The 25,039-nt window shown below is 36.1% G+C and overlaps 1 protein-coding gene across 2 annotated transcripts in view; it reads right to left on the bottom strand.

Moving 5' to 3' along the window:
• The window catches only part of LOC145292931 (uncharacterized), a 113,566-nt gene that overhangs the window by 21,879 nt on the left and 66,648 nt on the right, over positions 1-25,039 (bottom strand). For both annotated transcript variants that reach the window (XM_080139101.1, XM_080139102.1), the window contains exons 2-3: positions 19,017-19,130; positions 9,472-9,534 (exon numbers count right to left, since the gene is read on the bottom strand). In XM_080139101.1, coding sequence (XP_079995227.1) covers positions 9,472-9,534; positions 19,017-19,108 — 155 coding nt within the window. In that variant the 5' untranslated portion in view covers positions 19,109-19,130. The remainder of the gene's footprint in view (positions 1-9,471; positions 9,535-19,016; positions 19,131-25,039) is intronic.

The raw sequence follows: 25,039 nt of genomic DNA, 5'->3' as shown, positions 1-25,039 counted from the left end.
TTTAGAGAAACAAACATCACTCGAAAATAAGGAGGACATCATGCCTAGCATGCCTAGCTACAGAGAAACAAACATCACTCGAAAATAAGGAGGTCATGCCTGGTATATAAAGCTTTAAAACACAGTGTCTAATAAAAATATATGGATACGTATATTTATACCGTAAAAGCATCTTCAAAATTATTTAATGGGATAAAGACTGCTGTGCACAAGCACCTTCAAAATTGTCAAATCGAACCTGTAGTGCACAAGCACATACAAAATTGTCAAGTCAGACCTATATTGCACAAGCACCTTCAAAATGGTCAATTTAGACTTATACTGCACAAGCACCTTAAAAAATGTAAAATCGGACCTATACAGCACAAGCACTTTCAAAATTGTAAAATCGGACCTATACTGCACAAGCACCTTCAAAATTGTGAAGTCTTACCTATACTGCACAAGCACTTTCAAAATTGTCAGGTCGAACCTGTACTGCAAAAGCAGCTTCAAAATTTTCAAATCAGACCTATACAGCACAAACACCTTCAAAATTGTCAAGTGAGACGTATACTGCACAAGCACATTCAAATCTGTCAAGTCGGACCTATATTGCACAAGCACCTTTAAAATTGTCGAGTTGGACATTTACTGCACAAGCACCCTCAAAAATGTCAAATCGGACCTATACAGCACAAGCACTTTCCAAATTTTCAAATCGGACCTATACTGTACAAGCACCTTCGAAATTGTCGAGTTGGACATTTACTGCACAAGCACCCTCAAAAATGTCAAATCGGACCTATACAGCAAAAGCACTTTCAAAATATTCAAATCGGACCTATACTGCACAAGCATCTTCAAAATTGTCAAATCGGACCTATATTGCACAAGCACCTTTAAAATTGTCGAGTTGGACATTTACCGCACAAGCACCCTCAAAAATGTCAAATCGGACCCATACAGCACAAGCACTTTCAAAATTGTCAAATCGGACCTATACCGCACAAGCACCTTCACAATTGTCCAATAGAATCTATACTGCACAATCATCTTCAAAATTTCGTAGAATCGAGCCTGTACTGCACAAGCATAATGAAAATTGGCAAATCGGACCTATACTGCACAAGAACCTTCAAAATTTTTCAAATCGGACCTATACTGCACAAGCACATTCAAAATATTTCAAATTGGACCTATACTGCACAAGAACCTTTAACATTTTTAACTTGACCTATACTGCACAAGCACCTTAATTTTTTTCAAACCGGGCTTATACTGCATAATCATTTTCTAAAATTGTCAAATCGGACCTATACTACACAAGCACCTTCACAATTGTCCAATAGGATATATACTGCACAATCATCTTCAAAATTGTCAAGTTTGAACTATACTACACAAGCACCTTCAAAATTGTCAAATCTGACACATACTGCACAAGCACCTTAAAAATATTTCAAATCGGACCTATACAGCACAACTACCTTAATCTTTTTTAATCGGGCCTATACTGCACAAGCACCTATACTTAAAAATTGTTAAATTGGATCCATACTGCAGAAGCATCTTTATAATTTTTTCAAATCGGGCCTATACTGCACAAGCACCTTCAAAAGTGTAGAATCGAACCTATACTGCAGAAGCACTTTCAAAATTCCTGAATTGGACATATATTTCACAAGACTTTCCAAATTGTTAAATCGGCCAATACTGCACAAGCACCTTCAAAATTATCAAATCGGACCTATACTGCACAAGCAACTTCAAAATTATCAATTCGCACCTATATGTTACAAGCACCTTCAAAAATTTCCAGGTCAGACCTATACTGCACAAGCACCTTTACAAGTCGGACCTATTCTTTCAAAATTGCCAAATCGGACCTATACTGCACAAACACATTACAAAATTGGCAAGTCGGAGCCATACTGCACAAGAACCTTCAAAATTTTTCCAAATCGGACATATACTGCGCATGCACCTTCAAAAATTTTTCAAATTGGACTTATACTGCACAAGAACCTTCAAAATTTTTTAACTCGGACCTATACTGCACAAGCACCTTAATTTTTTTTCAAACCGGGACTATACTGCACCAAGCACTTTCCAAAATTGTAAAATCGGACCTATACGACACAAGCACTTTCAAAATTGTTAAATTGGACCTATACTGCACAAACGCCTTCAAAATTGTCAAATCGGACCTGTACTGCAAAAGCAATTTCAAAATTATCAAATCGGACCTATACTGCACAAGCAACGTAAAAATTGTCAATTCGCACCTATACTGTACAAGCACCTTCAAAATTTCCAAGTCAGACCTATACTACACAAACACCTTCACAAGTCGTACCTATACTTTCAAAATTGCCAAATCAGACCTATACTGCACAAGTACATTCAAATTGGCAAATCGGACCTATACTGCAAAGAACCTTCAACATTTTTCAAATCGGACCTATACAACACAAGCACCTTCAAAATTTTTCAAATTAGACCTATACTGCACAAGTTTGAACTATACTGCACAAGCGCCTTCAAAAATCGGGCCTATACTGCACAAGAGCCTTCAAAATTGTCAAATCGGACCTTCACGGCGGATTTTTTCGACGGATTGTCGCAAGATTGGTATCGTTTTGAAGCTCGACCCTTCGGACGACGAATATCAAAAGATTGGCCAAAAAAATCAATTTGATTTTTTTGGCCAATTTTTCGATATTTGTCGTCCAAAGGGTCGAGCTTCAAAACGATATCAATCTTGTGAAATCAGTCGCCTCTGTGAAAGTTTTGGACATACATACATACATACATACATACATATATACATACATACATAAATACATACATTGAAACAGACCTTCAACTGGGCACTTTTCTACAGGGAGGGGTCGCTTTTTTCGCCGATATGTTTGAAAGTCATCCCCTCTTTTCGATTGTCTAGCCTTAATTTAAACCTAAGCCACTTCTGGTTTGGCGATAAATGTAACAGCAAAGACGTCACTTTTTCATGTTCTTTTCCTCCTTAGCGGTACAGGTTCGAACTTGCCTTCCTACTACCATTTTTTTTTCAACACACAACTCCAAACACCCGGCCAACACCGGACAACCAGACTAGTTTAAATGTACATTATCTGTCAGAGAGTATTCCTAGATAGGTTTTGTATAAGAATAATTCTGATTAGTTTCGAAAATCAATAATCAAAAAATCCATTTAAAGAAGGAACACCCGAACTTTGACCAAGGTGTACACTTTTATACACCCCTACACCACAAATGCCATTGAGAAGTTTTATCACCGCACAAGCAGAAGACTCCAGCGTATAAAATCAAGAGTAGGTTCTTCAACAAGACAGTTCGAAATGAATGTTTCTGTTTAGAACACAAGTGAAGAATGTAACTTGATTTTTGCATTTTAAACTTTAATTCAAGCAATTATATAACTACTTTTATAAATAGGTTATATACAGTGCAATGTGGACTAAATCACAGTTGAGATGCATGTGGAGCTTCTCCCGGGTACACCATGGTGAGTCCGCGGCCAGTTTTCGAAAATCAATAATCCAAACGCAATCAATCAATCGAATTGATTGATAAATGGGAAATTTCACCGATTTCGATGACATGAGTATAAAAGTATTGGAAGTGTTGAACATTCGTTGATCCTCATTAAATTCCGTGTAAAGTCGTGTCTCCTTGCTAGTCTATATTCATAGCTGTATTCACATGTGCGGTTCTCATGTAAATATATTGGCAGTCGTACTGCATTATTAGCTGCCCTTAAAATGGGTTAATGGTTTTTTTTAACATCGTATACAATGAAATTGATCTATTTATTAGGAAAAGTTAAAGGAATTTTTACATAACCAGTTAGCCATTCTTATTATAAAATTATTTAACCTCCATCGGGTCAGAGAAGATCAAAGGATGAAGGTAGGCCAAGAGTAGTTTAACTGGAGAATGAGAACATTCACGCCGTCTTTCCCTAAGACGGCGTGAATGTTCTCATTTTTAATTTAAACCATTTCTGTCTTTTCCTCATGTGATAATCCCTTCCGACTTAATGAAGGTGAAATTAATTTATAATGAGAAATCGTTGTGTTGAATTTCTTCCGTTACCTTTATTCTTGCTCTGCCACGCACTGAGCTCTCATACTCAAGATTTCCTACATAAAACACACACACACACACACACATCTCACTCTCTCTCTCTCTCTCTCTTTCTCTCTCTCTCTCTCTCTCTCTCTCCGAAAATATATTGTGCGGGCCATAGCCTCGACAGAAAAAAATCGTGAATAAAAACTGTGTTTATGATATCGCATGTACCTGGAAAACTATACAAAGGTGAGATCCCATGTAAATGTGGAAGAAGTAACGTTAGAAGAACATCAAAAAGCCGTAATACGTCAAGAGATGAGTTATATTATGAAATACATATACGAAAAAATCTCCATCGAACCTGTAACGACATGTGAACAAAAAACAATTTGCATCACCAGGAGCGAAAGCATCCAAACAACAGGAGCAGCCACTGATATGACAACGGCGATCCTTAAGCGACAATGACGCTGACATGTGGCTTACTGCGATAATCGATCGAGTGTTAACAACGCAGTAAGTTGTCAGAAAGTATGTTTTTGTACCCATCTTTCCACTACAATTCACAGTTCATTATAACAAACAATTATCGCGCAAAACGCATTGCTCAAGTAAATAGCTAAGAGGGAGAAGATCAGAAAATTTCGGTGGATGACACAAGAAAATATGTGATAAAATATTTATAAAATGACTTCAATTGACAAACTTGATCCAAATTCACTCACAGACACATCAGGTTTAAATAAAAATAAAACAAACGCGGAATCATGGAAACCAACATTCCATTCGGCAAGGCTAACCGTATCCTTAAGACACATCTAGCAGCAACAATTCCCTATTGTTTAAACCTGAAAATATGTCTACAACTACGTTCGTGCGCCATATACAAACGCTCGCAACGTCAATTCAAAGCAGTGGTAGCAGAGACATATAGATTAATCTTTTTCTATAACAGCAGCAGCAACAACTAGCTTAAACTTCTTCACCCTTTCTTTCTCATAGAAGCAAAAGCCGTTCGCTCAACATTGAAAGACATTTTCAAATTATTCATACTTTTAATAACTTTAAGAACAAGGACTTTAATATTCTCTTCACCTCGGAGCATCCTGTCAATAAGAGATATTTCTAATTATTTTCACTCTTACAAACTCTAATTATTATCGGGCAGATGATCCCATGCCCCAATACAGTCCGCTCCTATTCGATTAACATCCAAAAAGCAGAAGTTAAATTTGATTGTATATTGGTGTCAGGTCTCTTTACGCAAATAGCCTGTATAATAATACCTCTATCATCGATGCATACCCCTAATTATTGCGCTCATACCAACGCTAAAACCCATCTTTCAACCCTTAGAAGAGGAGCTAACTGACTAAAATAACAGCACAGGATTATCACTAGCAATCCACCCTAACCAAGATGAATTAGAAGCCACAGTTAATTTGATTATCTAATATATTGACATCATCCATATCAAAAATGGCGACTAAGGCACATCCATCAGACCTATTCCGTTACCAGCAAGCGAACAATCACGCAGTCAGAAACAATACCCGATCGCTCAAGCATTAGAAACCGAGGTCGACTCATAAATTACACGCATGGCAAACGAGAGCATCATAGAAATATGCAGCGATCCTAAAGCTTTAACAACCCAGTATTCATAGTACGTAAAAAAGACGGATTCATCCACGTCGTTGCAAACTTTAAAAGGACACTTTACAAGGTCTTAGTCGATTTAGATCCTTATCCAATGCCAAGGATTGATCATATATTCAAACAAATCGGAAAACAAATACTTCGCCCCCACCACCTGGATCTATGTAGCGAATATTGGCAAATTGAGATCGACGAACGAAACCGATACAAAACGGTATTCACCTGGAAAGACCAATCAATATACACGCCTAGCTTTTGGTCTCACCTCTGCAGGACTAATATTTCCACGCTGCATAGCAGAACGCTTAACCACAGTCGCCTATCGTAATAACATTTTGTCTTATATCGACGGCAATTTAATGAATGCCAGAACATTTAATGAATTCCATAAAAAAACTCTTCATTTAATGAATTCTTTAAAAAACTTCGCTGCTCTTTACAAATTTGGCCTCAAACTGAACCCAGATAAATGCTTATTCCTCGAATTCTTATCGAAGCAAAATTCCTTGGACGCATAAATAACAATAAAGGATTCAAGGCAGACCATGAATATGTTCGAGCCATTACAGCGGAAGTAGTGGACAAAAGAAACGGAAGACATCAAATGACCCTAACCCTTCAGGCATTACATTTACATTAAGCAGTTCTAACTTGAACATCTACATCCCATCGTGGTTCCTCGGAGATAAAAAAAATTGCCCTAAGACACACACAACGCAAAATGTTACACAAAAACGATTGACGCATTTTTGCTTATCACTCAACCTCTTCCATTCCAACGGATAGAATTTATAATCATATAGCCTTTACGAACGAAAAGCAACAAGACGAGACTCATATACGCCATCCAGACGTTCAAACTATATGGTCCACTTATTGCTCCTGATAACTACGGGGCCAAACTTTTCAAGAAGTCACATCATTGTTTTCTAGAACCAGGAACCTATGTTTTAATGATACGAGGCAATAAACATTCATCAAAGCTAGTCGTGCTATACAAGCTCCGAGCCAGATACCTTTATTTAGCACATGATTTGTCATGTGCTAAATAAAGGTATCTTATCTATTAAGGCATAACTTGTATACACGAACTTCTTTTCAGCTTGTTGCAATATTTTGGAGTCATAATGGGGTATTTATTTAAATGCTGCCCACATCAGCATTATTTGGCACAAGGCCTGGAAAGTGGGATACCCGCAGGCTCCCCTTAAGGAGGGGCATTCCTGCAATTTTAAAAATTGCCTGAGTAACCCCGTCGGCATTCCCCGGTCGGGGCGCCTCAGGTAGCAAGCAATAAACTTGCCCCACTGGAAAGCCCGGTGGAAAGGCCTGGGAGGATGGACCTCCTAGGTATTACCCAGGCGGTTTACCTCAGTCCAACAGGTGCTGGACCGGTTCCCGGCCCCTCACCTGTTGGGCTGAGTGTCAAGTGACGAATCCTTGACATGTACTACCCTGTCTCCCTGCAGCCGAAGCCGCTAGGAGACACATCCCATCATCCCGGGGATATAATGGGGTATGGTTCCTTACAATTGGGAGATTCTATTTATAAACGCTGCTGCTAGGAACTGACGAGTCAAATTAATTCACGTTCTGCTATCAACCAATCAGAAACCAGAATTGCTCTATAAAAATTAAACCTTTTTAGCAACGTTGCATATGTTTTTTTTTTGTGTCAACATGAGATGGATCTTCTGTTCTTTGGCTGCAGAATTATAAAGTCCGGAACCTGTACAAGCCAATTGTCTAATGAGAATTCGCCATATCCAGGACTTGTATAAAATAACTACCCATCGGAAACTCTTCTGAAACTAAACATGGCTTCCAACTCAAGAATTAGTGGGAGTTCAAGAATCAAGACATTTAGGTATACGTAAACTCTTATGACACTTGCGCAAAATGCAAGGGAAATTACGACAGACGCACCTACTGGCTTATTGGTCACTACACGAGGGAAAATATACTTTTTGAACTTATTTTTATAGACTTCGTTACGATGCCGAATTCGAAAAGGAACCATCCTAACAATACTGAGAGCTTTAGCCGGTACTTCATAGCCGTATTTTGTGCAAAGGATCGCACTATCGACACCGCCCGCGGTTATACCAATTTTTCCTTCGACAGAAAGAGATTTCAAGCATCGTATCTTCTTACAAATGAAGTCTATAGAGAATTCTGCAACTATTGTCTATCAAGCAAGACCTTCATTATCGAGAGACATCTTCGGTTTATGAAGAACGTTCTCAACAAGCTTTGCGAAGACAGACACTGTGAATGAACACACGTTCTCGAATCTGTCGTTTCGTCCATGAATGCCACACAAAATACAACAAGCATTTTACACCATTATGCGATCACAGGCTGCTATCATAATATCGGACAGCCGACAACCCATCGACCGGATATAACCAATAACAATTCTGGTAAATACGGCATGCAAATCAACGCCATGCTTAGACAAGTCCACCATCACGTCATCCTAGCGAATGAGGAAGTTGACTATAGAATGGAAAATAGAGTGTTATTCAATCGGGCATAACCAACAACTGTCCAGTCGGCTCACCTACAATGAGTAGGGGACTACACAATCATGAAGTCAAATAATATGATGTGCAAGGTTTAGAACGAAAATGGCGCTACAGTCTGGATCCACCGTGCACACGTCAGACGGTGGGTCCCACGTCCACGACAAATAACATTTACAGATCTCCCACTCCCACTAACAGCAGCAGCAACAACTTACCCGAACGTCTTCGCCCATTTTTTTCTCATAGTAGCAGAAGCCGTTTGCTCACCGTCGACTTAATAACAAGAGTCGTTCCAAATTATTCATCCTCTTAATAACGTTAATAACAAACACCTTAAAATTCTCTTCACCTGGGAACATCCTATCGACAAGAGGCACTTCTAATTATTTTCACTCTAACAAACCTTAATTAGAAAGACTTTGTTATTTTCTACTTCTCGGAAACTTCCTATCAACAAGAGAGTTTCAAATTATCTTCACTCTAACAAACTACAATTGACAAGGACTTTGTTATTTTCTTTTTTCGAAAACTTATCAACAAATGATGTTTTCATCCCTTTTTTTTCTTCAATAAATATTTAACCTAATACTTTCTGTCTTTCTCGCTACCAGACGCTAAATTTGTTATTGTGACCGTTGTTATCAGATATTGAATTACAATACCTTATAACAGATATAACAACTGGTGCCAACAATCACAAATATACAGGTTGAAAATGCGGATATGGCTGACCACATAGGGATGGAAAAATGGAGCCATCTAACCTCATGGGACGAAGTAAAATTATACACAGAGAAGAACAGTGAGAGTAAGAGGACTAAAGAAGCAGCACTTATGTTGGGTGACGATCAGCTACTAAGTAGACCTAGTATATAATTTAACATGATATGGGAACCGTTAATTATAAGTAATAGATAATATGCTTTGTAATAAGTATGTAGTAATACTATATACATTCACATATGTCTATACACATATATATGTGTGTGTGTGTGTGTGTGTGTGTGTGTGTGTGTGTGTATAATAGAAGTTGCCCTAACTCTCTAAGTATTCCAGTATGCTGTCGCAACGCCCCTTAATCAACATGAAATCGTGATTTGGCTCACAGAATACACGTTTATATGATAAACCAGCGCGTGTGAATACAAAATGTGTATACGGCCATCTTTCGCGTAAGTTGACTGTCAAGCGGCACTTATCTTACCTTTGGTATACCCCAAAGCTAGAGCTGTCTTCGTTGTCTCTTAACAGCGCCGCCCGTCTAATGCTGAAAAAGAAAACAAAGTGTCTCAGTATACTAAATAAATTAAATAAATATCAGACTGAATTAAACAGTTACGCTATGGCTTACCAAATTGACGGGAGACATTCACTGACTACTCAGCGAAGTACATACAAGCACAGACGCACACATAAACGCACACACATACACACACACGCGCGCGCACGCCGCTAAACACTTTCTCACAAACAAAACAGAAACATGCTATTTGCACACACATAGACGTATATGGCACCGGCCGAAATGAATATGCATACATTTTATCACTAAGAAAACAGACATTCTAATAGACGTACATATATGCAAATGAAGCAATTCTTTATAGCAACATTTAAAACAGAATCGAAAATCAAGATCTTGCTGACTATATCTCACCCGATTTGCAATGCGAACTGGCTGAATATTTTTAACTCCTCTAAAACAGAACGCTTATCTTTTTCATCACCAGCGCTCGGATTCTCACTTCTTTCCACTCGAAATGAATGCTTCTCTCTTCGAGGAAGCACTCCCTCCTTTACAAACAAAGTTTGTCCTACAACATCCCACCTGTGAGACAGGGTACCACAAATCGGCTCCCCAACTGACTATATAACTGTCGTCTTCAAGTCTAATGTGAACAAATACTTGTCGAGGCTTTCTCGTTGATAATAAATTCCTCGTAAGTACATCTCTGTCAATGTCACCCATTCTTTAACTACAACTACTGTCGATAGTTTCCTGTTTTCTCTTCTTCTCTACCTAAAACTAAACCAAACTTCCATGAGTAAAGTTTCCTAAAACTGCCCATCTAGGGCTGCTTCCCAATTTACTACAACATGTCTAACGACAACCACTATAGATTGTTTCCCCTATCTTCCTCTCTACCTAGAACTAAACGAAACTTCGATCAGCAAAGTTTCTGTGGAACACAATACCTTGGGATGCTTACCACCTAAGTACAATATGTTCGTCTTCAAGTCCAATGTAAGCAACTCTTAAATAATTAAATTCTGCCCAATCATCATCATCATTACCAGTCATTATGGTGTTATGTAGTCGGGGGTTCATATTGAGACAACATATAATGGGGACTCAGAACAAAGGATGATAAGACATTTATATACTGTTTACATTACGACGACGACTGTGACAATTCTTGGGGACTTCATATTATTATTGATACGGAGTTGAGCCATTTGTGCAATGGTTCTTGTTAACACAGATAGAGGGGAGATACTTCACTTATGGTGATGGCGGAGGGGGCACATAATACTCTGGAGGAGTTATATAAAGTTCTTTTACAAGGTGATAGACAAAACACATTTTATTGCATTTTCACCCCCAAACAAGGCACATTGCCACTTTGTTGTAGGGGGCTACTATCAGGTACATAAGCATCAGGGGTACTGTGTTGGGAGTTGGGCAGCAAGATGTCGGTTCACGTTAAACTTGAACTGCATGTCAGTAGAGTTGGGGAAGCATGGACCCGGAAGGGAATTCCAAAGTCTAGCGTTTCTGGGGAAGAAACTACTGGAGTAAAAGGCTCTCTTACATCTAGGGACATCTACCGTGAAGGGGTGGGATTTTGCTGCGTGTCGGGTTTGTCGGGGGTGTTTACGTCGAGAGGGCACAAGTGCTTGCAGTTCGTCAGAGCATTCACCGTTAAAGTACTTGTAGAACAGGCAGAGGGATGCAACATTTCGTCGATGGGACAGAGGCTGAAGTTTAGATGACAATTCAGGACCTATCAGATTGACGACTCTCTTTTGAACCTTGTCTAGGAGCGAGAGACTAGTGGCAGATGCTCCAGCCCAAATACGACAACAATACTCCATACATGGGTGAATGGTGGCCTTATAGAGGTATAGGATATTTCGGGTGTTAATAGCTTTCTAGCACGATAGAGAGAACCCACCTTCTTCGCAGCGGTCCTGGCAATGTTCTCAATGTAATTGTTCCAACTCATGTTTCCTGTGAACGTTAGGCCGAGGAGTTTAAAAGATGTACTTTCAGATAAAGAGTCATTGGCCATTGTTATTGGTGGTAGGGAAGGTTTCTTGTAATTATTGAAGGAAACAACTTTCGATTGTAATGAGGGCACGAAGACAAACAATTTACAAAATATAGATGGTGAATTTTTATTCATCCAGCCGGCTGATGATAGTGGTCAGGGATTCAAGCTTTTACGACTACATGGTCTCCTTCTTCCCCCATCGCCTCTAAGGTCATCAGCTCTCAGTCTGACCGACTTTTTCTCTGAGTCTCTCTGACTGCCTATGACTGACTACCCTAACTTCGAACCCTGTCTCAATATATTAAAAATCTCCTTCACTGATGACGTCAGAGGTGTGTTGGCCACGTGAAATTTATTCACGTGACTTTTACCTATGTATGTCCAAACACACTTTTGGCAAACAAAGAATTCCTTAATTGCATTGTATCATTTGACCTATTTGCTAATCATTATTTCTGAACTTGTATTGTCCATTCTTTTAACTGACATATTTGATATCCAGTTATTTTTAAAAGAATGAACAATCGACTGTATTCCTTAATCAAATATCTATCTCTGACATAATATTTAGTTATTTGCGAGAATAATGACAATCGTTCTGCATTCCTAGGATTTTAACTTTTCTTAATGGGTTCGATTGTAATCTTTTCCAAATATCATTTTCAAACTTATCTAGTTTGCTTTCTTACTTACTGGGGTCTGTCCCTTTTCATAAACAACGGTATTGTCTCACTGTTCAGTTGACACTCGTTTAAGCCTTATCCCTGAGTGACCCCATGCTTTGATAAGTGGTTAAACGTGAATACAAGAAAATCAAACATCACCGTGTCTATCTCATTTATACATATATAAACAAACGCGGCGATTAGACGGTATAATTACGTTGACACGTTGGTTCTCGTTGGATCACCGAAGTTAAGCAATGTTAAGTCTGGTCAGCATTAGAGAATTTGGGATTATTAAGCGTTGTATATCATCGACATCTCCCTGCAATAACTGCAAAAACCTAACGTCCTGATCTCCTCATACCGGAATACATATGCGACTAGAGACCGCTTTTGAACTTGATATTCCCAAGAAAATTTCACCTTCAGGTGAAGCCGGGTCAACCCACCTAGAATGAATCCCGCTCGCAAATAATAAAATAATAATAATAATAATAACAATAATAATAATAATAATAATAATAATAATAATAATAATAATAAGCAGAAGAAGAAGAAGAACCCCGCTGGACAAATGCGAAAAGAGCATAAACCTTGGGGGGCTAATTACTAGGGCCACGACAACAGCATATTCTTTTCATTTTTTTGGCTCTCGAGTGTGTATCTGTTGATATCTTATATGCTTTTATATAGAATGACGTGGTTCTCAGTTGATTACCTGTGTCTAATATATACTCGAGAGCCCAACCAATGAAAAGAATATGCTATTGTCATAGCCCTACTTATTGCCATTCGAATTCCAGTGAAGACCAATAACCGCTGCCAACGGTAAGCGGCTGTTGCGATTATGCTAAGTCATTTGCGAATGATATCGAAAAAGGTGTAGAGTACTGGAAACTTGGAGAGACTTGTTGTCACTCAGTCTCCAGGGAACACCTCAGGTTATATTCAAAGAGAGATCTTCGCTCCTTGTGAGCCAATAATAATAATAATAATAATAATAATAATAATAATAATAATAATAATAATAATAATAATAATAATAAATAAATAAATAAATAAAAATAAATTTAAAAAACAGCGATGCCACGAACGTTTTTAGTACTCTTTGAACTTTTGGATTACACTCTGCACATAAGAAATAATTATTTTCTATGGATAGACATTGTCATTCGTTCTTTCTATAATGTCCTATCTGTCATAAACTTCCGTACTCCTACATAGAGAATTTAAAAGTGTCACTCTCGGAGTCCGGCAGCAGCCATCTACACTTCCTGGCTAGATCCGTAAAAATTCCGCGGCCATTTAAAGAAAACTGATTTTAATGTTACTATTTCATCTAAATCTTTGCTTAATTTTAATTAAATAATATAAGATACTAGTTTCTCACACTCATATATATATATATATATATATATATATATATATATATATATATATATATATATATAATTATCCACATACAGTACTGTTTCGTTGTATCACAACTCATCAGTAGGACTAGACTAGCACCTTTCTCTAGCCGGGGATAGAACCTACAACTATCGCGTTGATAGTCTGCAATTCTACCCATCGGCCTATGCGATCAGTGCTCGCAAATGACCTCAACAAATGTCAATTTAAATAAACACTCGCCCATCGCTTTTACAGTGCCGGAACTGCTTGTTTATTTACAAATAAACAGCGAGGGAAAGTCTAGTTTTTGTGTGTGTGAGTTCGTTCTTTATGAAACGTCTGGGCCGATTTAAAAAAATCCATACGAAGATACTTGATGTGTGTGGAAGTGTTATTACGTACATTTTGTATCGGAATGCATTTGGTGTATGAAAATTGATAATAAATTGATAATCGAAAAATCCGATTAAAGGAGAAAGTCCGATTTTGACTAATGTTAACACTTTTATACAGCATGACATCACAAGTGAATTTAAGAAGTTTTATCATCACACAAGTAGAAAAACGTATGTTATTTTATAAGACCGGAGCGCTTTTGAAATGAACACTTCTTTTTAGAGTACAATTGAACCATGATATTTGACTTGTGTATGTTTAACTTTAATTAAAATTATTATACAAAAATAATTTCATAAAATCAACTGTTCTTTTTGGATAATACAAGGGTGTGTTAAATATGAATGTTTCTGGTTAGAGCACAATTAATACTTGATATTTGCATTTTGAACATTTAAGTGAAACCATTATTACAGATCATTTATAATAGTAGATTCTATAAAGGTCAATCTAGACTACAATGTATTCTGAACTAAGTCACTGTGGAGTTTCCTCCCGCTACGCTGCGGGGGAGGGGTCCCTATCTAAAGAAGGCAATCAATTTATTTGATTCTTAAAAAATGGAAATTTCACCGATTTCGATAATCATAAAAGTATGGAAGATGGAACATTTGTTGATCCTCATTCAATCTTGGACAAAGTCGGTTCTACTGCTAGTATATATATATATATATATATATATATATATATATATATATATATATATATATATATATATATATATATATGAAAGCATTTTAGTAACATGAATAGGTTAGCCAAAAAATTAATCTAGCAAAAACCTAGAACAATATCCGGAACGTTTTTGTTTCTATAAGTGAGGTAGAGTTCAATCAACACTGCTGGGGTGCTATTATATAAAATATTGTTCTGTTTTCAAAACCTCGAAACAGAGGTTTCCTATAGTAAGTAATAGATAATCAATATACTAATATTATAATTAAACTATCTTGTTGGAAGCAAAGTAATGAAAGTAATTAATTGACTTACAATTAAAAGAATGTTCTAACAAAGAACTAGTTTGAAAGGTTGAAAAACTTCTAAGTTTTTCTTTCTCTCTCTCTCTCTCTCTCTCTCTCTCTCTCTCTCTCTCTCTCTCTCTGTATATATCGTGGTCACGGCACCAAAAATGAATATGTTATATTATGGGGCTCTAAAAAGGCTTGTTGTTGCGTTGTGTAATGTGTATGTGAATAGATTCCATAACGACGTACATGTTGAATAGTTAGTTTTTATATTTTATCTGTATATTCATGTACGTGTAAATGCGTGTATGTATATACGTCGTATCATTTAGTTGATCGTCTAGGTTGTATATGTTAACATTTATGCAACAGTTCCAATAGGAAACAATTGACGGGGATGTATCGAAACATTTGTAGACAAACACTTCTTTTTAGCAAATGTAAATAACACAACACATGCCTGAATTATTTACGAACATTTATTTTCATGATCCGGTCGGCATCTTCAGAGATTACACGTTTTGATAACTTGGTTTACTAAAATGACGCCGCCTTCTGCACCATGGAGAAACCAATTTCCCTTTTTGAAACGTTCGTTCTCTCTTATGTTTAGCTAACGACTACCTAGAATTTCCCCAAAATACATGCATCACGTGTCTCATACCAACAGTTGATGTAATCCCAATCTATTTCTTTGTTTTTGCGAACCAAAAATCATTTTCTATTTTCACATTGCCTTTACGATATTATTATATGTCAATCATTTTTTCCCAATTCAATGATTTATTTTTCTAATCATAATAATTTTTCCAACGACTCGAATCAATTAATAATAATAATAATAATAATAATAATAATAATAATAATAATAATAATAATAATGTTTTGACCATTGGCCCTGCTTGCCACAGTTAACACAGATACTATGCTATGATCACAGCCCAAATGGTCACAACATTACACACACACACACACACACATATATATATATATATATATATATGTGTGTGTGTGTGTGTGTGTGTGTGTGTGTATGTGAATTGTTCTCTTCTAATTTCCCGTTTGTATAACACTTTTCTGGCTTCTGTACTTCTCATGCCCTGTCTCTCTCTATCTCTTTCTCTCAAATTGTGTGTGCATGTGTGTAAGAATCAGGTAACACTTAATAAAATTTCAATAGTTTGACTTTCTTTTTAGACGTTGCTTAGGGTAGACTAAATCGCTTATCAAATCATTTTATGTCTTTTTATCAGAATTCAATATCGTTTTTATAAGACAAACTAGAAAAATAAATCACTTAAAGGTCAATTAAAACAAACAATAAAAACATTTAATTAGATAGAAGAAAACGTAGAAGAAAACGTACATAAACAACCTAGCTTTAAATGCCAATTTACGAGACAATTTAGTAAAATGAACCGACTTTATTAGGAAGGGGACAATTTGGAACTGCCTTTATTTGTTAGGAGACAATCTAATGAAACGTGATACCATCGACACCTTCACAAAATGTTAGGAAGTAAAATAAAAGAAGAAACTATAATAAAAAGAGGAAATAAGTTGATAAGCTGAACTAATGGTATAGGAAGTGAGGTTAACAGAAAGACAATGAAGAAGTCTTCCACAAACGCATCTGAAATAGAATGGTTAATCAAGGCGTGGTAGTAAATGGGCAAAAGATCGAACATGACGGTGGATATATTTAGAATTAGTTTACTTACAGTTTTGATAGTGGTAGTGAGTTTTGCGGAGGTTAGAGAAATTTAACGGTAGGTTGTGGCTCGGACCAGATAAGGAGATGAGTTGATATCAATCAACAACAAACAGGCCTCGGCAAGCAACTAAGATGTAGACGTTATTGCTTTCATGGTCGTTTTCCATGATGGTGTTATACACGCACCCAAAGCTCAACTGATATTTACGCAATGTGCCGGGGTTTGTGTTTTCTGTGTTCGGGTATTTTGTTTCTCTTGTCTTTATTTTTATACTAGCAGGCAGATCCGACGCTGCCCGGGATTAAATATTGATCAACGAATTTTTTACACTCCCATATTTTTTATTGTCATCTAAATCGATGAAATCGCATGTTTTTCAATCAAATCGATTAATTGCCTGTTCTAGTCTCTAAGAAAGATAGAGATACGTTTCGTGTTACTATTAACGCTCATCGCGGTGCACTGGGAGGAAGCTTCACATGCCTCTCGCAGTGAGTTAGTCGACAATGCATTATAGTGTACATTGCACTGTAGAGAACATACTGTTGATTTTATGAAATTATTTTATATATAACAATAACTGTTTGTGCTTGAATTTAAGTTTAAAATGAAAAAGTCAATTATCATGGTTCAGTTGTTCTATAAACAGAAACATTCATTAAGAAGGCGCCCCTGTCATAGCAAAGATACTACGGTTTATTTTATATACCGTGCCTTTCGGCTTATATGTTAATAAAACTTCTTAAATGCACTTGTGATGTTACACTGTATAAGGCGTTAACTTTGGTCAAAATCGCCCGCTCCTTCTTTCACCGGAATAGTTCGCTTATCGATTATCGATACTTATCAGAGACATTCCAATATAAACCTTCCTAAGAACACTGCTGGGAACATAAAGAAGCGTTTTGTATTGTAAAATTTCATTAAAAATTGGCCGAGCCGTTTTCGATTTCATAGGGAACGAACACACAAAGACAAAGTTATTTTTATATTATATTAGATAGATAGACTGTGAGCCCGTGCTTGCCTCCTCGACAGTCGCTACTGTGAGAGACGCCGACACGGACAGAACTAGAAGACTAGAAGAAAAGACAAATGAGATGGAAGCCATGGCAAACAATGTTGGGTCGGAGACTGTTCAAGCGGGGAAGGGGCGCGTAGCAGCACAAAAATGAACTTATTTTTTTGAGATATGAGACACTTTAGAAAAATAACTCACTTCAATGAAGATTATATCCTTTAAACCATAGGTCCTGATGATGTAACCGATAAAGCATTAAGTAAAAACTAACTTTTAAATGACTCTCTTCTGGAGATTGAAGGTTCAATCTTCAGCGCGTTCGATACTAAGAATACAATTGTGAATTGGTTAAGACTTCTTTTCGATCATGGCTGACAGAATGAGAATATGCTACCCCTGTGAATTAAATAAATAGTTCTGTTCGTAAAATTAAGTTGTAAGTGACAGTCTAAAGATTGAAGGCATGATCTTGATTGCGGGTGAAACGAAGAATACAAGAATTATACAAGACTTCTATCTGGTCATGGCTGACGGAATGAGAGCATGGATTAAATAAACAGTTTTGTTCGAAATTCCATGCAAATTTTCTAGTTCGACTGAGAGATTCCCGAGTTCAACAAGATACACCTAAATAGATCAGAAATTATATCGACGAAAAAAAGTTGTTTAAATAACACTCAAGATGAGAGCAAGGATGGAATACTGTTGCCATATCTGGGCAGGAGCTGCTAAAAACAGCCTATCCTGCCTTGACAGAGTACAAAATAGACTTCGTGACTTAGTGGGGGATGCCCTTTTCTCTACCCAGCAACCTCTCTCCCACAGAAGAGACGTTGCGAGCCTATCCTTGTTTTATCGTTATTTCCATGGCAGGTGCTCGTCTGAACTCCAATCTCTGGTCCCCCTCGCCAATCTTTCACGAAAAACACCCGTCTAGCTGAATCCACTGTGAAAATTTTCCCCCACTCTATATCTGTGCCTAAATCAAAACGCGGATTCCATGACGCCAGTGGAACTCTGTTCCGTCTGCCTGCTTCCCACCGGACTACAACTTGGATGTCTTCAAGTCCAATGTTAACAAATTCCTAATGAACCGCCCCCTTAAGTAAACACTTCATCAAATCTCCACACTAACGTAATGTACTTGCAATAACCTTTATCCCTGAGTGGCTTCCTTGATAAGTGGTGATCACTGTGTAAAAAAAAAAAATTCAAATAATACGAATTATGAATTCTCATCTAAAAAATTCTGAAACATAAGCTTTACTTGCTTCGTTTTTATTTGTCTATGCTTTCTTTCTCCCGTATTCAACTCACCTAGTTAACTCATTTGAACGGAGATCCGGTTTCCAAGCTGCTATAAGCGGTAAGACGAGAAGCAAGGGAAGGATATGCTGTATCGTTGCCATCACAAAATCTCAGGGCTGAAATCTGAAATAAAAAATAAGTAAAGTGAGAAAAACATGCAATAATTTCATTTTATTGCAGGTAAAACATAAAAAGTATCGTGTGTCGTGCTCCAGTCCAAGATGGTAATAATATTTACCTGTTTCGTTTTGTTGTTTTTTTTTTATTATTGGTTCTCCAGTTATCAAGTCCAAGAGCCATTCAAAGGTAGGGGTCAATAGAAGGTAATAACTGCCATTCGAAAGACGAAGAACAATATGGGAGTGATATTGATCAATGATATAAAATTCGTTTGATTTCGTATGGCGTGAACAAGGGTTTGCTGATATTGGATGTGATGACGATCAAGTTGTAATCACCAGAGAAGCAGCTTACAGTAATGTACTCCACAGAAAGGAAGCCTTTGAAAAGAAGTTTTATCTAGGGAATTTCCGTCTGGCGTTAGGCATATGGCTGGAGAAAGGAAATACTTTTTCATTGTGTTAGTGCTTGCTGTAAATGTCTGACAAAAAAGAACTAAACAATGGAACCTGGGGGGGTCTTTATTTGCATAAATTACAAAATTACAGAATAAAAGTAAAATTAAGCAATTTATTTAATGTTTAATTTCAAATGCCGAAGTTCATTTTGGGACAATATAATTGTAACCTGGACAAGGTGTTCCTTTTTTGTTCCTAAGGTCACCTTTTATTAAGGCCATACGCCACTCGAGAATAAGGGTTAATGAGACAGGAATGAATCCCAGCTGAACAATGAGAAACAGTATGGGAGTACTGACGTTGATCAATGGTATTAACTGCGTTTGATTGCATATGAGGCGGTTCGTAACAGGAGCTTTTTTTTTACATTGGATTTAAACACAACTAATAATTGTTTTCATTTTAGTAAGCGTACAGCAAGGAAACGGTCTCACAGTAATGTGTTTTATGGGTAGTAGCCGTTGAAAAAAAAAACAGTATTTTTTTCAAAAATATATCTTTTTTAATTGTGTTGGAGATAAGTTCCTGCAATGAATGCCTTACAAGAAGGGACCTTGATTCCCTTCCCTTTTTGTCTCATAAAACTCTAATAGTCGCCTTGAATATGTCGGCTATTACAATGTTAACTAGTCGTCTGTTGATCTCTGCAGTGCATGTCTTTCTCAGCTTATTCCGTATAAATATTGTCCGGTCGTTCACACATTCTTTTATAACGATACTATAAAATCGCAAAAAGAGCTGAGTCTTGTCTTATTATAGGTCGATCTGATTTTTTTAACTAGTCTTGTTCGGTTCGGCACGAAACCGTAGATCGTAAGTATGACCTTAAAAGACGATCCATAGCGAGGATAGATTTGGAGGCCGTGGGGAATGTGGAGTTGCTTCTAATTTACTATTGCTTCCAGGTTCATTTTGGCCCAAAGTATTAATATCTGTTAGGGTATTTGGTACTACTTAATAAGACTGTATGATTATAGTAGCTTTCTGACCAAAAATTCACCAAATATTAATATTATTTTTTTCTTTCCCTTTGCAGAACTCAATCATGGTCTGCAAAATAAAATATCAATAATTCACTTCTACAAAGCAATCAGAGAAAACATCATAAATCTCTCTCTCTCTCTCTCTATATATATATATATATATATATATATATATATATATATATATATATATATATATATATATATATATATATATATAATGATTACATAAGACATGATTAAAACTCGAAAATTTGGAAGAGAAGTTGTAGTTATAGTTATTGATTCAAAATGGCGTACAGTAAGCAAACTATAAGGCAATTGAAGTTTCTCTTCCAACTTTCGGATTTTTCAATTCAATTTTATTTCCTTTTAGTGGATTGATTATTGCTATTTCTTCTGATGAGTAAAGGGTAAAATAGATTTACTGATTGATATGATTATTAACTTACTGATTTTGTACTACGAAACAGATGCTGTCAAGAATTGTAAGTGTCAACTGAATTAAAGGAATAAATTGTGAGATGGTAAACATAGTGAAATTTGGAATATAGACTTTTGTCACATTCATTATATGCTCTGTAATTACATTGAGCTTCTTAAAAACGAAATATAAGTGAATAAATAAATATATATAAATACATACATAGTCATCAACATACAGTACTGTTTCGCTGTATCACACCAATCAGTGCGGCTAGACAGGCAATTACCTCAAACCCAGATCGAAACCCGACCGCCCGTACGACAGTCAAGGCTTCGAATACTGTTGAAAAATGGATGAAATGCATAAGAAACTTCGACAAGAACACCCAACATTAGTCAACAGAAAAAGATCAATTATCAATAATTGCAAATCTAAGCTAAATCTAATGTAACTGTTTAAGCAACCTATACCTTATTTGATTCGCCTTTTATTCCTCTATAATTTTACCTGTTAATATTTTACTTATAATTGAAATATTCTAGTGTTCACGTCAATTAAAAAAAATAACTTTAAATTGAGGTGGCAAAAAGAAAGTCCGCACAATGGAAAATTTTCAATCTTTTGTGGCACAATGATAAATAGCTTTTTGGGGAGAGCCCCGGTTCCGTGCTTTTAGGGGCTCTCTACTTGACTTTTCTTGTACTCAAATGGAGAAAAGTACAGTTGAAAAATGTGCTATAGAAAAGCATGGCAGAAACGAAAATCTCTAGCTCGACTAAGATGGACACCTGTTTATAAAATCTCACCCATGTCAAAACAATCGGAGTTAAAAGATGCAAAAGGTCAGATTTATTTGGCTGACGTCAACATTTGTTAAACAATGAAAATATTTATTTGTTTTTAAATGTTTATGCATATATCTATCTATCTCTTTCTCTCATGTTTACGTCATCACGAAAGAAATAGATAATCAGTTAAAGCCTAGGTGCCGTACGAGGCATTCGTAAAACGTTTAGAAGTGTGACTCGTTGCGAAGTCACATGCCAGTTCAACTCTCGAATTAAAAAATACTCAATCTTTAAATTGAAATAAATATATTTGTTTTAAGAAAAAAGAAATATGTACTCTCCGTTGATTTTATACAAGCGTTTAATTCTAGAACTAAGATGCCAGCCTAGATAATTAATTCTCAGGAGAGAATTAATGGCGCCTAATTAAACCGAGGACAAGACCCACTAGCAAACGTAACAGACATCATATTAACCTCTTGACCTAAGAAAAGTGCCTATCGCTGATCGTTTTTAACAGTTGAGGAGTTGGTTGCCGTGTCAGGACGTAACAGCTGGTCTAGAAACGTCCCCACCACACCGACACACTAATTTCTTTCTGCTAACTAATTTATATTGTCTTTGTCGAGTTTCGATGTTGGCTTGAGGTAGTTGCTTGTCTAGCCGAACTGATGAGCTGTGATACAGCGAAACAGTACTGTGTGTGAATAACTATACATATATATATATATATATATATATATATATATATATATATATATATATATATATACTACTGTCTTAACCTATACAGACTAGTATGTTTAAGATTAAGGATGACGATCACACACGCATACGAAGACCTTTCTTTCTAGTCTTCCATTACGTCTATCTTGACCATTAACCCCTTACTTTTTCCCATTCATCCCTATATCAAAACACAGACTTAAATATGCACCCCTATTAGATCTTATTTACATAAACCAAATCTTATTTTTCACAAGATATGAACTGCATTTGAGGAAAAAGACCCGATGTTTTCATTGCAAACTTTCGTATAAGCTGTATCTCCCGAAGAGATCTTTACTAACTGGTACATAGCTGACCGAAACATGCTCATTACATATATCAACCTATTACTGCTTATGTAAAAAACAAATAAGAAGTATATATATATATATATATATATATATATATATATATATATATATATATATATATATAAAATATACATATATATATATAGTTTGAATAATTGTTATATATATTTATATTGTTATATATGTGAGAGAAATGGAGAAAGAGAGAGAGAGAGAGAGAGGGCCAACACTTGATCTCTATATTAGATACATAGATATTTGAATATTTGATTAAACCTCCTTTCGGTCTCAAATGTTGAGTTAGTAAAGAAGTTAAGAATATTAATTTTAATCTCCCTTATTGACCAGTTCAAAATGATATAGTATATCTTTCTTGCGGCCCCTTGAGCTTACTGGATTCAAAGACAAGAATAGATGTATTCTGGTGGAGTATCTAGCTTCGTGATGTTACTATAAGCAACATTACTTGAAGAAGATGTAGGTTAGTTATCTCGGGTAGATCTTATTTGGGCCACAATTACTTTGTAATTTGGCATATATATATATATATATATATATATATATATATATATATATATATATATATAGTAGAAATGGTAATTAATAACAACTGAAGAAAGTGCTCAATACTGTTGTAGAGCAAATATGCGTTTTATTTTTTATTACCGTATCTTTCTGTTAAGTTGCATTATTGTTTCAGCTACCCAGCCGTTTGTTTTGGCCGTCTGTAGCTTCCTTCGGGTAGCTGAAACAATAATGTAACTTAACAGAAAGATACGGTAATAAAAAATAAAACGTATATATATATATATAAGCAGGGAACCGCGTCGTTGCCCGAGATTGAATGAGAATCAACGACTGTTCCACATTTCCAATACTTGTCATTGAAATGTGAAATCGATTTTTTTTTGATTGATTGTCTTCTCTAATCCGAGACCTATCGCAGTGTACCGAGAAGAAGCTCCACTTGTCCCCCACTTGTGACAGTCCACAATATATTGTAGTCTGCATTGCACTGTAAATTACCTATTGTTAGTTTGCTAACATTATTTTTATATAGTGGCTTGAATAAAATTTTAAAATTCAAAAGTCATATAACATGGTTCAATTGTTCTCTAAATAGAAACCATCATTTCTGAATACGCCCCTATCTTTTCAAAGAACTTACTGTCCATTTTATTCACCGGGATTTTCTGTTCATGCGGTGATGTCATATGCTATATAGGGGTGCTAACGTTAATCAAAATCAGACGTTGCATCCTTTAATTGTAGTTTTTTGCATTGTCTATTTTTTTTACTTAGCGGAGGCATTCCGATACAAGGCGTAAGAACACCCCAAGACACATATAGCACATTTGTGTGAAACTTAAAAAATATTGGCTCAGTCGTTTAAAAAAATGAACTCACACAGACACACACGAACACAGACACACACAAAGTGCTTATATATATATATATATATATATATATATGTACTTTACTTTTTGCCGCCTGTATATATATATATATATATATATATATATATATATATGTATATGTATAGGCGGCAAAAAGAAAGTCCACACTTGTAATTGTTTTTAAAAACTGCAAACTTAAGCTAAATTTAATGTAACTATATATAGATGTATATATATATGTACTTTCTTTTTGCCGCCTGTATATATATATATAGGCGGCAAAAAGAAAGCCCACACTTGTAATTTTTTTAAAAAACTGCCTAATTGCTAAATTTAATGTAACTGCTTAAACAAACTATACCTCATTTGATTGGCCTTTTATTCTTCTATAATTTTACCTGTCCATATTTCACTTTCATTTGAAATATTCTAGTGTTCATGTCAATTTAAAAAAGTAACTTCAAATTGTGGAGGCAAAAAGAAAGTCCGCACAATGGAAAATTGTTATTTAAATGTAACTTTAGGACAGTAATGCAACACAAATACAACAGGAACACAATGAACTAGTTAATATTTAGTAGCATACTCCTTCTGCAATTTTACAGCCTGAAATCTCTTGGGAATTCCTTGAATTAGACTGCAGCAATACTCCGGGGAAAAGGCATCTCACTTTTCTTTAATTTTTGTCCGAAGTTCTTCCAAATTTGAAATGTTATCATTGCGTAGCTGCAGCTTGATGTAATGCCATACGTTTTCGATAGGATTAAGGTCTGGAGATTG

The sequence above is a fragment of the Euprymna scolopes genome, chromosome 14 (genome assembly GCF_053919585.1).
Source record: "Euprymna scolopes isolate OS-2025 chromosome 14, ASM5391958v1, whole genome shotgun sequence".
Lineage (NCBI taxonomy): Eukaryota > Metazoa > Mollusca > Cephalopoda > Sepiida > Sepiolidae > Euprymna > Euprymna scolopes.
The sequence above is the reverse complement of the archived record's forward strand: the minus strand, read 5'-3'. Positions and strand labels throughout refer to the sequence as shown.